The following is a 17,389-nucleotide window of genomic DNA, read 5'->3' as shown; positions in this document are numbered from 1 at the left end:
CACTGGAGAATAATACTTTTAGCCTTCATTTCAGTACTGTTATTGCACTGGAGAATAATACAATGTGTTGATCAACTTGACATGCATTTGCATCACTCAACTCTGCTAAGCAATGTGCTCTACATACAACACACAAAGATATGTTTCAAAGGGCCAATTTATTTTAGGCCAGGACAAATTGACAAAACTATTTTAAATAGCTGCAACATAACATACATAAGTAACAAACAGTATAATAACAACATAGCTGTAAAGCTGGCTTCACCCAAGGAAGGCACACATGACATACACAAAAGCCTAACCAGGCGTTTTTTTCTCTCAAGGAATTGTGAAATAAAATAATGTCTTCAGGAGATCAACACTGTACTGAAGCCCAGAACACACCAGGGGTCACCAACCTTTTTGAAAGCAAGAGCTACTTCTTGGGTACTGATTAATGTGAAGGGCTACCAGTTTGATACACACTTAAATAAATTGCCAGAAATAGCCAATTTGCTCAATTTACCTTTAACTCTATGTTATTATTAATAATTAATGATATTTATATTTGTGGAAACACTGATCATCTTAACTATTTCTCACAATAAAAATATATCGAAACAGATAAATATCAATATGCAACACTTTATTTTTATATTTTCTCTAAGTGCACATTTTTCAAATTGAACATTTTCAAATGATCACTTCTAAGACAGTCTTGTGAAATCACAATATCCCATTTTAACTAGCTAGCCACTAACATTTTTTAACAAATCATGAATTACTTTGCACCATAATAATTCATTTTACATAACTCATGTAAAATACAAAAGTCAACTCTCAAATTTTTAAATAAACCATGTCACACTTTGAACTGGACACCAAATCTGTTATCTGTTTCTTTGTCAGTTAGTGAAGACCAAGTCTTTAAAATATTTTCTTGGATTTTCAAATTCTATTTGAGTTTTGTCTCTCTTAGAATTAGAATTTAAAATGTCGAGCAAAGCGACACCAGCTTGCTAGTAAATAAATACAATTTAAAAAATAGAGGCAGCTCACTGGTAAGTGCTGCTATTTGAGCTATTTTTAGAACAGGCCAGCGGGCTACTCATCTGGTCCTTACGGGCTACCTGGTGCCCGCGGGCACCGCGTTTGTGACCCCTGCTCTACACGTTTCCCCAGTTTTAGTTTAGAGATAAGGAAAGATTGGCCTGGCCCACTAGCATCCCTCTTTATGTTTGTGAACTTTAGTCTATACCTTTAGAGTGATGTGATAATCAAACACTCTAGAAGTGTAGAATGAAAGAATATATAATAGAATTGACAGAGTGTGTGTACCTTCAGTGATGAATGATGAGCAGAGGCACAGTTTGGAGTGTTTTCTTTAGCTCGCTTTCCATGTTTATGTACTCACTGTCCAGCTACTTGGGAAATGTTTCTGTGCCATTTGACGCCCGGTAGCTTGCTAATTAGCTGCCTGAAAGCGGGTGACTCCACTGTAGAAATAGCCTGCATGTCTTCTAGCACATACGCTGCAATGGCTCTATCAATGTTGTCCTGGCTAGCAGTCCCTCCGTTAAAATCCTTAGGTGGGATTTTTCACTCACTCAGTTCCCATTTGGTTGCCATGGGTGCAAACTGGTTTCACCTGCCTCTGATTAGTGTTAGACACGCTCACCTAATTGCACTAATCAGAGAGCTACGTAGTCCCGTTGTTTGCCACACTCAGTCTGGCTTATTTCTGTGAAACAGACATTGGTGGAAACAACCTTTTTAGCTGTTATTGACTATGGAGATGTGTTGTACATGAATGCTACTGCTGGTTGTCTCCACAAGCTGGATAGTGCATACCACGGGGCACTGAGATTCATCACCGTTCTGCGCTCCCCTTACTCACCATTGCGTATTATACTCAATGGTTAACTGGACATCTTTATGTGCTCGACGCCTCAATCATTGGTATGTGTCCATCTACAAAACCATTCTGGGTATCACTCCATCTTATCTGTCTTGTCTTTTAACAAAGAAACAAGGAAGTCACAATCTTCGTTCAATGAATGTTCTGCAATTTGTCGTCCCCAAAGTAAGAACTGAACTGGGCAAGAAAGCATTTAGGTTTTCAGCAGCGAAGGCTTGGAATAACCTACAATCCAATATTCAACTTCAAACCCTTGTTACGTTGAATGAGTTTAAAGCTTCTGTGAAAGGACTGCAGTCTACCTTGTGTTATGTGAGTTTTAATGTTGTAAATGTGATGTTTTATGTATTTGTTTACTGTTTTTAATGTAACCTTGCTGCTGCCCTCTTGGCCAGGTCTCCCTTGGAAAAGAGATAATTGATCTCAATGGGATTTTACCTGGTTAAATAAAGGCTAAATAAATAAATACATTTATTTGTTTACAAGTTACGTTGTTTACCCTTTGGATCCCAGAGCTGAGATTTGCCCTATGCTTTTCTTGTTGGCTGTTCCGTTAGCTGCCCGTGCTATAGGCACACTTGCTTTGTTTGTTCCTGCTTGATTAATGGACATTAAATCATTGTCTTACCTGTACCTTGCCTCCGGAGTTTGCCGTCTGCATCCTGGGAGAACCATCCACGCAGTAAAGTGCCACCCCGTTGTAACAGTAGCAGCTCAGTCGCCGGAAGTTTGCGGACAAAATGACAATGGTACTCTCTTTCAATTTATAGTAATGCATTGTAAAACGATTACCACATTATGGGTAAAAAAAAACTGATAGCCTAATCACTATTTTAACGTAAAAACACAGTGGTACGATTTAAAAAAAAAAAAATAGGAGCTTAGACACCAGGATTTGACCATAAAGTTGACTGGGTTTTTTTTTACACCAAATTAGAGTAAATTGAAAAACAAAATTCTAGTAAAACTCACAAAGATACATTAATACAGGCATTATTAGACATATTGCATGTTTGGTTCAGGAGTTATGCTTGAATACATGTTTGATTGTTTTTTTTGGCATTATCTCAGGATTCTAAGAACATTACTGTCATATTCAATAAAAAAAACTAATTTTTGGGTTGGCAAACCTTACAAAAGCACATGTTTCTAGTAAAACTCAGATATGTTAATACAGGCATTATTAGACATATTGCATGTTTGGTTCAGGAGTTATGCTTTAATAAATGTTTTATTGTTTTTTTGACATTATCTCAGGATTCTAAGAACATTACTGTCATTAAGTAAAAAACACATTTTTATGTTAGCAAACCTGACAAAAGCACATGTTTCTTGTAAAACTCAGAGATACATCAATACAGGCATTATTAGACATATTGCATGTTTGGTTTAGGAGTTATGCTTGAATACATGTTTTATTTTGTTTTTTGCATTATCTCAGGATTCTAACAACATTACTGTCATATTCAATAAAAAAACAAATTTTTGTGTTTGCAAACCTTCCAAAAGCACATGTTTCTAGTAAAACTCACAAATATATATATTAATACAGGCATTATTAGACATATTGTATGTTTTAGGAGTGATGCTTGAAACCATTTTTGTATTGCTTTTTTCGCATTATCTCAGGATTCTAAGAACATTACTGTCATTAAGTAAAAAACACATTTTTATGTTTGCAAACCTTACAAAAGCACATGTTTCTAGTAAAACTCAGAGATGCGTTAATACAGGCATTATTAGACATATTGCATGTTTGGTTCAGGAGTTATGCTTTAATACATGTTTTATTGTTTTTTTGACATTATCTCAGGATTCTAAGAACATTACTGTCATATTCAATAAAAAAAACACATTTTTGTGTTTGCAAACCTTACAAAAGCACATGTTTCTAGTAAAACTCACAACCATATATTATTATTAGCCTTATTGTATGTTTGTTTTAGGAGCAGAGGTGGGACCAAGTCATTGCTTTGCAAGTCACAAGTAAGTCTCAAGTCTTTGCCCTCAAGTCTCGAGTCAAGTCCCGAGTCAAGACAGGCAAGTCCCGAGTCAAGTCCAAAGTCAAGACTGGAAAGTCTCAAGTCAAGTCACAAGTCCTGCATTTTGAGTTTCGAGTCCTTTCAAGTCCTTTTGACCACAGACTAATATTTTTACACAGATTGTGTATGCTTTTAAACCGCTGTATTTATTTATTAAAACAAGTGCATTTGAAATAGCAGGAAAGAAAATAGTACTGACATTGCAATTCATAATAGCACTATTAACCAGTCATTTTAATAGTTTAAACAATTTTAAACATTTAACTCATTCCTTTACAGAATAAACACATTTGCAAAAACAAGTGCAACTGTACTTATTTGTACAAAAGTGTTAATATTGTATTTCCATGGCATATTGCATTGTAACTAGTTCCACAGCAGTTTCTATTCTGTTCTTACCTTATCTCATTGATCTCATCTCATACTGTATGTGTGTTGAAAAACATAACAAATACATGAACATAACAATGAACAGAGTTGTACTTTTTAGATGTCAGGGCCCTATGCAATATGTACACATATTCTTAATATAGTATATATTTTAACTGACCTTTATTTGACTATGTTTGTCTTTTTGTAGGTGGCTAAAATACGCGGTGCTGCTGACCGCCGTCTAACGTTATGTTACTGTGTGTGATACATTGACTAATGTAACGTTATCTATAGGTACCTCATGCAACCCTGCTTAAAAAATCACTTGACAAAAAGTATGAATAAGGTAGCAAACTGCAGTGGACGCAACATATTGCCGTGTTTGAAATGACGTTATAACCATAAACATCTTATAAGTAGACGCAATATTGGTTGCTGTGACGCGAGCAATTTGCATCTTGAAGTGGTGATGAGGAGCCGGCGAGCAGCCTAAACTGACAGTTGACAGGTAGAAAACAAAGATGCCGGGCTGGTGTTCAGCGTTTTCCTGCTCAAATGAGCGTACTGTTGAAAATAGGAATCGGGGGATTACTTTTCACAAGTAAGATTTAGCATTAATGTACTATTGGTTGTATTTTATGAAAATAACATTACCACAGAGTTGAGAAGGAGCAAAGATCTTCAATATTTGTATGTGAAAATCACAAATAAATCTTCTGGGGGAGGATGACGCCCCTACAGGGGTTTAGTTTACAAACTTTCTGCCCCACCTAAAACAAAATTCACCAGCCGCCATTGATTATAATGCATTCTCATTTTAGGCAAAATATAAGACAATACTTTCTTAACAGTATAATTGTAACCAGGAATAAGTCTTCAAGTAACAATATTCAAATACTACATTGTTGGGTAAAACAGAATTTGGTTTTATTCTGAATCCAGTGAAACAGATTGGTGGTTTTAGCTGATATAAAGACTTTCAGGTGTTTATATATGTTTAAGTATTTGGCAGACGCTTTTATCCAAAGCGACATACATAAAAAATACATATATAACAATCACTGTAAACATGATCATTTAAGGGAAGAATGTAATACAAAATATCAATACAAAGTGTCACGACAGAATAAACTCTCTGCTGCTGCCGCAACAGAGATACGGTCTATAAGATATATAGATATCTAATGTATTCATACATTGTTTATGTAGCATGTATATATAACGTAATCATATTGTTTCTTCAATTTAAAAATAGCTGACCGTTTTTTCCCCCCTTCTCTGGGATTATATTCCCAGTTTTAATCTCGGACGTCTGGTCACTTATAGCGTATACGAATATTATATTACTGTTAAACAAACTATGAATAATAAAACATGTGTCCGTTATCATAGCTACACGTATGACAAAAAAGCGCGTGAAAATGAGTGGTATTCAGTGAGGTAAAATGAATTAAATGCGTTGACAGTTCATTGCTCCTGCCAAATGAATTGCACTAGTGGAGCGGATCACCACTCCAAGATGGCGGCCCCGCGTCTCGTCTGCGCCAGTAAGCAGTAGCGCTCGATGCTGTGTACCCTTATAAGATGTCTATGGTTATGACGTTAGCAGTGAGTTTACAGCCTCACTGATTTAACTACACATCAAATAAAAGTCATGTTACTTAGCCAATAAACGTTATCTTACATTCAAAACTTACCCTTCTTTGTGCAACTTCAAATGTCGAACGAAGTTGGAAGTTGTTGCGTCTCCGTCTGTAATATTCCAACTGCGTGATTTGCATACGGCATTTCGTTGACCAAGTCGTAGTTTTTATATCCGAACGAAACCAACTTTGGTATAAATCTTTCTCACTGGCGCGTTGTTTGACAACTCTTGTTCATTGGTTGTCCTGCAATTTGATTGGCTGAATGCTGTGTGATGAAAACAATGTAGATCTAATTTGATTGGCTGTTGTACTGAGAGCACACACGCTGACACGCAGCACACACGCTGACACGCAGCACACACGCTGACACGCAGCACACACGCTGACACGCAGCACACACGCTGATAGACAGACAGACACGTACAAAATGAAAGCTACGGAGCGCTCCCAAATAACTTTTTAAGCTTTAGGTTTTGGGGAAAGTAGCAAGTCATGTCAAGTCAAAAGGCTCAAGTCCAAGTGAAGTCACAAGTCATTGATGTTAAAGTCTAAGTCGAGTTGCAAGTCTCTTTACATTTTGTCAAGTCGAGTCTAAAGTCATCAAATTCATGACTCGAGTCTGACTCGAGTCCAAGTCATGTGACTCGAGTCCACACCTCTGTTTAGGAGTGATGCTTGAAACCATTTTTGTATTGTTTTTTTCGTATTATCTCAGGATTCTAAGAATATTACTGTCATTAAGTAAAAAATATGTTTATGTTTGCAAACCTTACAAAAGCACATGTTTCTTGTAAAACTCGGAGATACGTTAATACAGGCATTATTAGACATATTGCATGTTTGGTTTAGGAGTTATGCTTGAATACATGTTTTATTGGGGTTTTTTTTTGCATTATCTCAGGATTCTAAGAACATTACTGTCATATTCAATAAAAAAACAACACATTTTTGGGTTAGCAAACCTTACAAAAGCACATATTCCTAGTAAAACTCAGAGATACGTTAATACAGGCATTATTAGACATATTGCATGTTTGGTTTAGGAGTTATGCTTGAATACATGTTTTATTGTGTTTTTTTGCATTATCTCAGGATTCTAAGAATATTACTGTCATATTCAATAAAAAAACACATTTTTGTGTTTGCAAACCTTACAAAAGCACATGTTTCTAGTAAAACTCACAAATATATATATATTAATACAGGCATTATTAGACATATTGTATGTTTTAGGAGTTATGCTTGAAACCATTTTTGTATTGCTTTTTTCGCATTATCTCAGGATTCTAAGAAAATTACTGTCATTAAGTAAAAAACAAATTTTTATGTTTGCAAACCTTACAAAAGCACATGTTTCTAGAAAAACTCAGAGATACATCAATACAGGCATTATTAGACACATTGCATGTTTGGTTCAGGAGTTATGCTTGAATACATGTTTTATTGTTGTTTTTTTGCATTATATCAGGATTCTAAGAACATTACTGTCATATTCAATAAAAAAACTAATTTTTGTGTTTGCAAAACTTACAAAAGCACATGTTTCTAGTAAAACTCACAGCGATATATTAATACAGGCATTATTAGCCATATTGTATGTTTGTTTTAGGAGTTATGCTTGAGACCATTTTTGTATTGCTTTTTTTTGCATTAACTCAGGATTCGATGAACATTACTGTCATTAAGTAAAAAACACATTTTTATGTTTGCAAACCTTACAAAAGCACATGTTTCTAGTAAAACTCAGAGATGTGTTAATACAGGCATTATTAGACATATTGCATGTTTGGTTTAGAAGTTATGTTTGTATAACTTTTATATTTAGTATGACAGTTATACCGTCATATTGAGTAAAAAACATTTTTTTGTGTTTGCAAACCTTACAAAAGCACATGTTTCTAGTCAAACTCAGAGATACGTTAAAACAGGCATTATTAGACATATTGCATGTTTGGTTCAGGAGTTATGCTTTAATAAATGTTTTATTGTTTTTTTGCATTATCTCAGGATTCTAAGAACATTACTGTCATATTCAATTTAAAAAATAATAATTTTTGGGTTAGCAAACCTTACAAAAGCACATGTTTCTAGTAAAACTCAGAGATATGTTAATACAGGCATTATTAGACATATTGCATGTTTGGTTTAGGAGTTATGCTTGAATACATGTTTTATTGTGTTTTTTTGCATTATCTCAGGATTCTAAGAACATTACTGTCATATTCAATAAAAAAAACAAATGTTTGTGTTTGCAAACCTTACAAAAGCACATGTTTCTAGTAAAACTCACAAATATATATATTAATACAGGCATTATTAGCCATATTGTATGTTTTAGGAGTTATGCTTGAAACCATTTTTGTATTGCTTTTTTCGCATTATCTCAGGATTCTAAGAACATTACTGTCATTAAGTAAAAAACACATTTTTATGTTTGCAACCCTTACAAAAGCACATGTTTCTAGTAAAACTCAGAGATACGTTAATACAGCCATTATTAGACATATTGCATGTTTGGTTTAGGAGTTATGTTTGTATAACTTTTATATTTAGCATGACAGTTATACCGTCATATTGAGTAAAAAACATTTTTTTGTGTTTGCAAACCTTACAAAAGCACATGTTTCTAGTCAAACTCAGAGATACGTTAAAACAGGCATTATTAGACATATTGCATGTTTGGTTCAGGAGTTATGCTTTAATAAATGTTTTATTGTTTTTTTTGCATTATCTCAGGATTCTAAGAACATTACTGTCATATTCAATTAAAAAAAAAATATTTTTTGGGTTAGCAAACCTTACAAAAGCACATGTTTCTAGTAAAACTCAGAGATACGTTAATACAGGCATTATTAGACATATTGCATGTTTGGTTTAGGAGTTATGCTTGAATACATGTTTTATTGGGGTTTTTTTGCATTATCTCAGGATTCTAAGAACATTACTGTCATATTCAATAATAAAAAAACTAATTTTTGGGTTAGCAAACCTTACAAAAGCACATGTTCCTAGTAAAACTCAGAGATACATTAATACAGGCATTATTAGACATATTGCATGTTTGGTTTAGGAGTTATGCTTGAAACCATTTTTGTATTGCTTTTTTCGCATTATCTCAGGATTCTAAGAACATTACTGTCATTAAGTAAAAAACACATTTTTATGTTTGCAAACCTGACAAAAGCACATGTTTCTAGTAAAACTCAGAGATACGTTAATACAGGCATTATTAGACATATTGCATGTTTGGTTTAGGAGTTATGCTTGAGACCATTTTTGTATTGCTTTTTTCGCATTATCTCAGGATTCTAAGAACATTACTGTCATTAAGTAAAAAACACATTTTTATGTTTGCAAACCTGACAAAAGCACATGTTTCTAGTAAAACTCAGAGATACATTAATACAGGCATTATTAGACATATTGCATGTTTGGTTTTGGAGTTATGTTTGTATAACTTTCATATTTAGTACGACAGTTATACCGTCATATTGAGTAAAAAACATGTTTTTGTGTTTGCAAACCTTACAAAAGCACATGTTTCTAATGAAATTCACAAAGATATACTAAAACAGGCATTATTAGACGTACGTATTGCATGTTTGGTCTAGGAGTTATGCTTGAATACATCTCAGGATTCTAAGAACATTACAGTCATATTAATTAAAACATATTTTTTTCTTTTTGCAAACCTTACAAAAGCACATGTTTTTAGTAAAACTCACAAAGATACATTAGGCATTATTACACATATTGCATGTTTACAGATTGCTTATTTTCCTTTTTTACCAGCTAAGTTATGTTTGAATTTAAGAAGCCCCGCTCTACGGTAAAGGTGGGACTTTTCGACGCTCTATGGAACATTGATGGTCGCCATGCTTGGCCCATGTCCTGTGATGAAAACCTGAACACTTTGTAATCAAGCATCCTCTAGACTAAATGTCGGATCTGTCTGAGTACAGTTTGAAAGCCATCAGATGAAATATCAAGCAGGAAGTGGTTACAGAACAACAGCTGGAAAAGGCGAACATCTGCCGAAAATGACCTTTTTGAATGTGTTGGTTACATTTTTTATTTTTTTTGTTGTGACATTTGCGTTAAATTCACCAACCATTACTTTCTATGCTGACTTTATCATTCAGTGTTTATCTCCAAAAGGGGCGATGATATTTTCCTCACAGGATTTTGATATACCGTATTTTCCAGACTGTAAGGCGCACTTAAAATCCTTTTTTATTTCAGTGCGCCTTATAACCTGTGCGCCTAATGTACGGAATAATTGTTGTTTCTTACCGACCTCAAAGCAATTTTATTTGGTACATGGTGTAATACGTGTGACCAGTAGATGGCAGTCACACATAGGAGATACGTGTAGACTGCAATAGGAATCAAGTAAACAACACCAACATTTTATATGTTCCATTGAAAATATAGAACATTACACATGCCGCTCAAAAATCTATCAAATTGTTTTAATACGACTTTGGTAAGCTATGAAGCCACACCACTTGATGGATTATCGGCGTATTAAACATAGGAGTATTATTATGCTGTGTGTATAAGGTAAGACATATTATCTAGCGTTTTGTTTCACAATATTATGCAAAAGCTATTTTCTTACCTTCTGGTACCTACTGATCTGTACTTGGCATCTGCATAAGTCCTGAAAAATTGTGCGCATCCGTCTTTAGTCCATGGCGAAACCGTAGTCGATAAGCTTCCTCTTTTTATGTGACATTCATCCTCCGCTGTTGCAATTTCTAATATAAAGTAGTGTAAAGTTCTTACTTATATCTGTCAGTAAACTCACCATGAAAGCACTAAAACATACCGGTGTAGTGACTTTACATTATTCACCCAAGGAACTTTACTTATTAGAGAGTTCCGGTTGGATGGTTTTTTACAGGAGTAAAAAAAATATCCAGTCAAAGGCTGGACTCCAGGGAGGGGGTCCAGACTGAGGCCAAGGAAAATAACCTATTAACCATAGCACACATAAACAGGTTGCACAGAATCAACAAAACTTGCAACAGAGGGAAGGGAGTGGGAGCTACAGAGGCTGGCTACTGCTGTATGAGTGCTAGTCAGCCATCCATCACCCCTAAGGCATGTCTCTGTTCCGCGGCCTTGGTGTTCTTGCCAGTCAGTCCAAAGTCAACAACAACAGGTGTGTGTCCATGAGAGACAAGAAGGGAGTTTGTTGTGTCCTCGCCGCACTGTCCTTCAGGAGAGTCTCCAAGCCAGGGAAACAATCCAAGTTAGAATGTTTTGTATGCAAGTGAAAATAAAATTTGCTTTTCACTCTAAATTGTCTATGACTGGTCCTCAAATTCATCCTGCGGGGCAGACAGTCCGATGTAATCTAATTTACAAGAGTGTCCACAGTTTATCCCGCATCCTCCAATCATTTGTAGCAGCTTTGGGGTATTTTGAAGACTGCCAGCAACTTCCAATTTGTGGACAAACCAGAGCAGCGCTTACTCCAATCAGCAGATGTTCTGTTGTCATAGCTCCCAATAAGTAGACATCTTCACGTCCTTGACTGGAGGGTCGCCAGGCACGCGCACAACAGCACATGTTTCTAGTAAAACTCACAGAGATATATTAATACAGGCATTATTAGCCATATTGTATGTTTGGTTTAGGAGTTATGCTTGAAACCATTTTTGTATTGCTTTTTTCGCATTATCTCAGGATTCTAAGAACATTACTGTCATTAAGTAAAAAACACATTTTTATGTTTGCAACCCTGACAAAAGCACATGTTTCTAGTAAAACTCAGAGATGTGTTAATACAGGCATTATTAGACATATTGCATGTTTTGTTTTGGAGTTATGTTTGTATAACTTTTATATTTAGTATGACAGTTATACCGTCATATTGAGTAAAAAACATTTTTTTGTGTTTGCAAACCTTACAAAAGCACATGTTTCTAGTCAAACTCAGAGATACGTTAATACAGGCATTATTAGACATATTGCATGTTTGTTTTAGGAGTTATGCTTGAATACATGTTGTATTGTTTTTTGTTTTGCATTATCTTAGGATTCTAAGAACATTACTGTCATATTCAATAAAAAAAACACATTTTTGTGTTTGCAAAACTTACAAAAGCACATGTTTCTAGTAAAACTCACAGCGATATATTAATACAGGCATTATTAGCCATATTGTATGTTTGTTTTAGGAGTTATGCTTGAAACCATTTTTGTATTGCTTTTTTTGCATTATCTCAGGATTCTAAGAACATTACTGTCATTAAGTAAAAAACACATTTTTATGTTTGCAAACCTGACAAAAGCACATGTTCCTAGTAAAACTCACAAAGATACGTTAAAACAGGCATTATTAGACATATTGCATGTTTGGTTCAGGAGTTATGCTTTAATAAATGTTTTATTGGTTTTTTTTTTTGCATTATCTCAGGATTCTAAGAACATTACTGTCATTTTCAATTAAAAAAAAACTAATTTTTGGGTTAGCAAACCTTACAAAAGCACATGTTCCTAGTAAAACTCAGAGATACGGTACATTAATACAGGCATTATTAGACATATTGCATGTTTGGTTTAGGAGTTATGCTTGAATACATGTTTTATTGTTTTATTTTGCATTATCTCAGGATTCTAAGAACATTACTGTCATATTCAATAAAAAAACAAATGTTTGTGTTTGCAAACCTTACAAAAGCACATGTTTCTAGTAAAACTCACAAAGATACGTTAATTCAGGCATTATTAGACATATTGCATGTTTGGTTCAGGAGTTATGCTTTAATAAATGTTTTATTGTTTTTTTTGGCATTATCTCAGGATTCTAAGAACATTCAATCAATCAATCAATCAATGTTTATTTATATAGCCCTAAATCACAAGTGTCTCAAAGGGCTGTACAAGCCACAACGACATCCTCGGTACAGAGCCCACATACGGGCAAGGAAAACTCACCCCAGTGGGACGTCGGTGAATGACTATGAGAAACCTTGGAGAGGACCGCATATGTGGGTAACCCCCCCCCCCTCTAGGGGAGACCGAAAGCAATGGATGTCGAGTGGGTCTGACATAACATTGTGAAAGTCCAGTCCACAATGGATCCAACACATCAGCGGGAGTCCAGTCCACAGCGGGGCCAACAGGAAACCATCCCAAGCGGAGACGGGTCAGCAGCGCAGAGATGTCCCCAACCGATGCACAGGCTAGTGGTCCACCCGGGGTCCCGGCTCTGGACATTACTGTCATATTCAATGAAAAAAAACTAATTTTTGGGTTAGCAAACCTTACAAAAGCACATGTTTCTAGTAAAACTCAGAGATACATTAATACAGGCATTATTAGACATATTGCATGTTTGGTTTAGGAGTTATGCTTGAATACATGTTTTATTGTGTTTTTTTGCATTATCTCAGGATTCTAAGAACATTACTGTCATATTCAATTTAAAAAATAATAATTTTTGGGTTAGCAAACCTTACAAAAGCACATGTTTCTAGTCAAACTCAGAGATACGTTAATACAGGCATTATTAGACATATTGCATGTTTGGTTTAGGAGTTATGCTTGAATACATGTTCTATTGTTTTATTTTGCATTATCTCAGGATTCTAAGAACATTACTGTCATATTCAATAAAAAACACATTTTTGTGTTTGCAAACCTTACAAAAGCACATGTTTCTAGTATAACTCACAGCGATATATTAATACAGGCATTATTAGACATATTGTATGTTTTTTTTAGGAGTTATGCTTGAAACCATTTTTGTATTGCTTTTTTCGCATTATCTCAGGATTCTAAGAACATTACTGTCATTAAGTAAAAAACACATGTTTATGTTTGCAAACCTGACAAAAGCACATGTTTCTTGTAAAACTCAGAGATACATTAATACAGCCATTATTAGACATATTGCATGTTTGGTTTAGGAGTTATGTTTGTATAACTTTTATATTTAGTATGACAGTTATACCGTCATATTGAGTAAAAAACATTTTTGTGTGTTTGCAAACCTTACAAAAGCACATGTTTCTAATGAAATTCACAAAGATACATTAATACAGGCATTATTAGACATATTGCATGTTTGCTTTAGGAGTTATGCTTGAATACATGTTGTATTGTTTTTTGTTTTGCATTATCTCAGGATTCTAAGAACATTACTGTCATATTCAATAAAAAAAACACATTTTTGTGTTTGCAAACCTTACAAAAGCACATGTTTCTAGTAAAACTCACAGCGATATATTAATACAGGCATTATTAGACATATTGTATGTTTGTTTTAGGAGTTATGCTTGAAACCATTTTTGTATTGCTTTTTTCGCATTATCTCAGGATTCTAAGAATATTACTGTCATTAAGTAAAAAACACATTTTTATGTTTGCAAACCTGACAAAAGCACATGTTCCTAGTAAAACTCAGAGATACATTAATACAGGCATTATTAGACATATTGCATGTTTGGTTTTGGAGTTATGTTTGTATAACTTTCATATTTAGTATGACAGTTATACCGTCATTTTGAGTAAACAACATTTTTTGTGTGTTTGCAAACCTTACAAAAGCACATGTTTCTACTGAAATTCACAAAGAGACACTAATACAGGCATTATTCGACATATTGCATGTTTGGTCTAGGAGTTATGCTTGAATACATTTTTATTGCTATTTTGCACTAATTTACTTAAGAAAAGACCCCAATATTTGTACTCAAATGCAATTTTATTTTTAGAACGTCAACGTTTTTACATGTTTTATACTTGATTGTCATTTATTTGTGCAAAACTTTGCAACCGTTTTATATAAAGTTCTTTTCAGATGTATTTTGGAGGTAAAACTGCCAGCGAGCACACCAGTCGGAGTCTCCTTAGTTATCTGTGTACTGACGTATGCATTAGTCTGATCACTGACTGTACAGCGCAGACCTCGGCAAAATAGGGCCCGGGGGCCACATGTTAAGATTTTCAATCCGGCCCGCCAGACGTTCTACATAATTTTTTTAGACCTTTAATATCAAAACTGTCGCCGCCTTTGTGACGTGCAGTGATGTTTTTAAATGAGCGTAAGTCTTGAACTATAGAAAGTATTTCCATGGTTGAAATCTGCACTTTTGAGTGTTATAGGAGTTATTCCGGTAATCTACGTGACAGCAGCTCAGATGAGGAAACTACAGGGTTTGTTTTCAAATCATCCAGCCCCAAACGCGTGTGTCAGAAACCGATGCGGAAGCAGATTTTGACGTGATAATATATCATAATGTAGGTGTTTATTACTCTTTGCATTCCTATTTTGCTGTTTGTTACATTTTTGTTGTGTTTTGCTTGGTCTGGGAAGTGAAAGAGGAGCGTCGTTCATATGTTGTTAATATTCAGTGTTTTATTGTTCATAGTTAATATTGTAAATCCTCATCCGTGGCTCACTAGTGCAACAACAAGGCCGGAAATGTGTCCAATGAAAAACCGTCCGACCAGAACTCTTGAATAAATGAGTTCTCTAAAAGAGAACATTTGGCAAACATTATTGCCTCAAATAGTCTTGACCCTCGTGTTTTATTCAAAACCATTGACTCTGTTCTTAAAGCCCCTCAGCCTACATGTTTGGAACCCTCCTCTGAATTGTGCAATGCCTTTGTAGAGTATTTTATTGTTAAGATTGCCACAACGAGGGCTCTCATTTCTGTTCCGACCTCTGACCCTTCTGTCCCCTTTAACTACTCTGCTGTTTTTAATCAGTTGGAGCAAGTGACTCTGCGGCAGTTACAAGAGTTAACTAATCATAGGACGCCCTCAGGTTCTCCCCATGATGCTGCCCCTCCTACATTTTTTAAAGAACTGGGCAGCCTGTTCTTAACATTTTAAATAGCAGTCTGTTTTCTGGTGTGGTTCCTACCAGTTTTAAACACGCCGTGGTTCAACCGCTTTTAAAGAAACCTGGTCTGGACAATTCAGTTTAAGCCCATTTTAGACCCATTTCTAAGCTCCCTTTTCTCTCAAAAATCTTGGAGAAGATTGTTTTTACCCAGTTAAACACTTTTTTAGAGGTCTGTGATATTTTAGAAGTCTTTCAGTCTGGGTTTAAACCCCTCCATAGTACATAGTCAGCATTAGTAAGGGTTTTTAATAACATCTTTCGAGCAACAGACTTAGGTGATCATGTGATTTTAGTTTTACTGGATCCAACAGCAGCATTTGATACATAATATTTGAATTAGCCGCCTACAGCATCAAGTGGGCATCCGTGGTACTGCCCTGAGTTGGCTGAAGTCATATTTGACTAACAGGACCTTCTCTGTAAATGTTGCTGGTTCTGAATCCTCTGTTGCTCCCTTGACATGTGGGGTCCCACAGGGCTCAGTTTTAGGACCACTGCTCTTTTCTATTTATTTACTTCCCCTGGGCTTAATCCTAAGAAAGCATGATATTTGTTTTCATTCTTATGCTGATGACACACACATTTATTTTCCATTGAAGAGAAATCATGCCTCTTCAATACAGCCACTACTTGCTTGTCTTGATGACATCAAGGCCTGGATGGCCCTAAACTTCTTAAACTTCAATGAAAAGAAGACAGAAGTAATAGTGTTTGGACTTCGTGGTACCTGTGAGCTCCCCCCTGTTGACTTTGGCCCCTTGGCTTTGTACGTTAAAGGCCTACTGAAAGCCACTACTAGCGACCACGCAGTCTGATAGTTTATATATCAATGATGACATCTTAACATTGCAACACATGCCAATACGGCCGGGTTAACTTATAAAGTGACATTTTAAATTTCCCGTTTGAAAACGTCTCGGTATGATGACGTATGCGCGTGACGTAGCCAGTTTACCAGAGGTATGGCTTCCCCATTGAAGCCAATACGAAATAGCTCTGTTTTCATGTCATTATTCCACAGTATTCTGGACATCTGTGTTGGTGAATCTGTTACAATTTGTTCATTGCATTATGGAGAAAGAAGCTGAGCAAGCAAAGAAGAAAGTTGTCGGTGCGAAGTGGATATATTGCGAGGGAAGTCAGCAACACAACACAGCCGGTGTTTGTTTACATTCCCGAAAGATGCAGTCAAGATCGAAGAACTCGGACAACAGAGACTCTAACCAGGAGGACTTTGATTTGGATACACAGACGCGATACCGTGAGTACGTAGATGCGCTTCCAAACATTTGATCGCTTGCTATAACTAGCTCGAGCTAGGAGCTAGGAGCTAGCATAACAAACACCTAGGTGTTTGTTATGCGGGATTCATTTGTGGCATGATAAATATAAGCCTGGTTGTGTTGTGGCTAATAAAGTATATATATGTCTTGTGTTTATTTAATGTTGTAGTCATTCCCAGCTGAATATCAGGTCCCACCCGCGCGCTTCCAAACATTTGATCGCTTGCCCGTACGTGCGTGTCACGTACGTAACTTTGGTTAAATATATAATCTTTATGAAC

At 35.6% G+C, this 17,389-nt stretch overlaps 1 protein-coding gene across 3 annotated transcripts in view; it reads left to right on the top strand.

The window, feature by feature from the left end:
• The window catches only part of LOC133644942 (relaxin receptor 1-like), a 111,578-nt gene that overhangs the window by 16,653 nt on the left and 77,536 nt on the right, over positions 1-17,389 (top strand). For 2 of the 3 annotated variants that reach the window (XM_062039704.1, XM_062039703.1), the window contains exon 3: positions 2,545-2,646. The exons of the other annotated variant lie outside the window; for it this stretch is intronic. In XM_062039704.1, the coding sequence (XP_061895688.1) occupies positions 2,545-2,646 (102 nt within the window). The remainder of the gene's footprint in view (positions 1-2,544; positions 2,647-17,389) is intronic. 3 annotated transcript variants of the gene reach the window in all.

This window comes from Entelurus aequoreus, linkage group LG28 (genome assembly GCF_033978785.1).
Source record: "Entelurus aequoreus isolate RoL-2023_Sb linkage group LG28, RoL_Eaeq_v1.1, whole genome shotgun sequence".
In the NCBI taxonomy this organism is placed as follows: Eukaryota; Metazoa; Chordata; class Actinopteri; order Syngnathiformes; family Syngnathidae; genus Entelurus; species Entelurus aequoreus.
The sequence above is the reverse complement of the archived record's forward strand: the minus strand, read 5'-3'. Positions and strand labels throughout refer to the sequence as shown.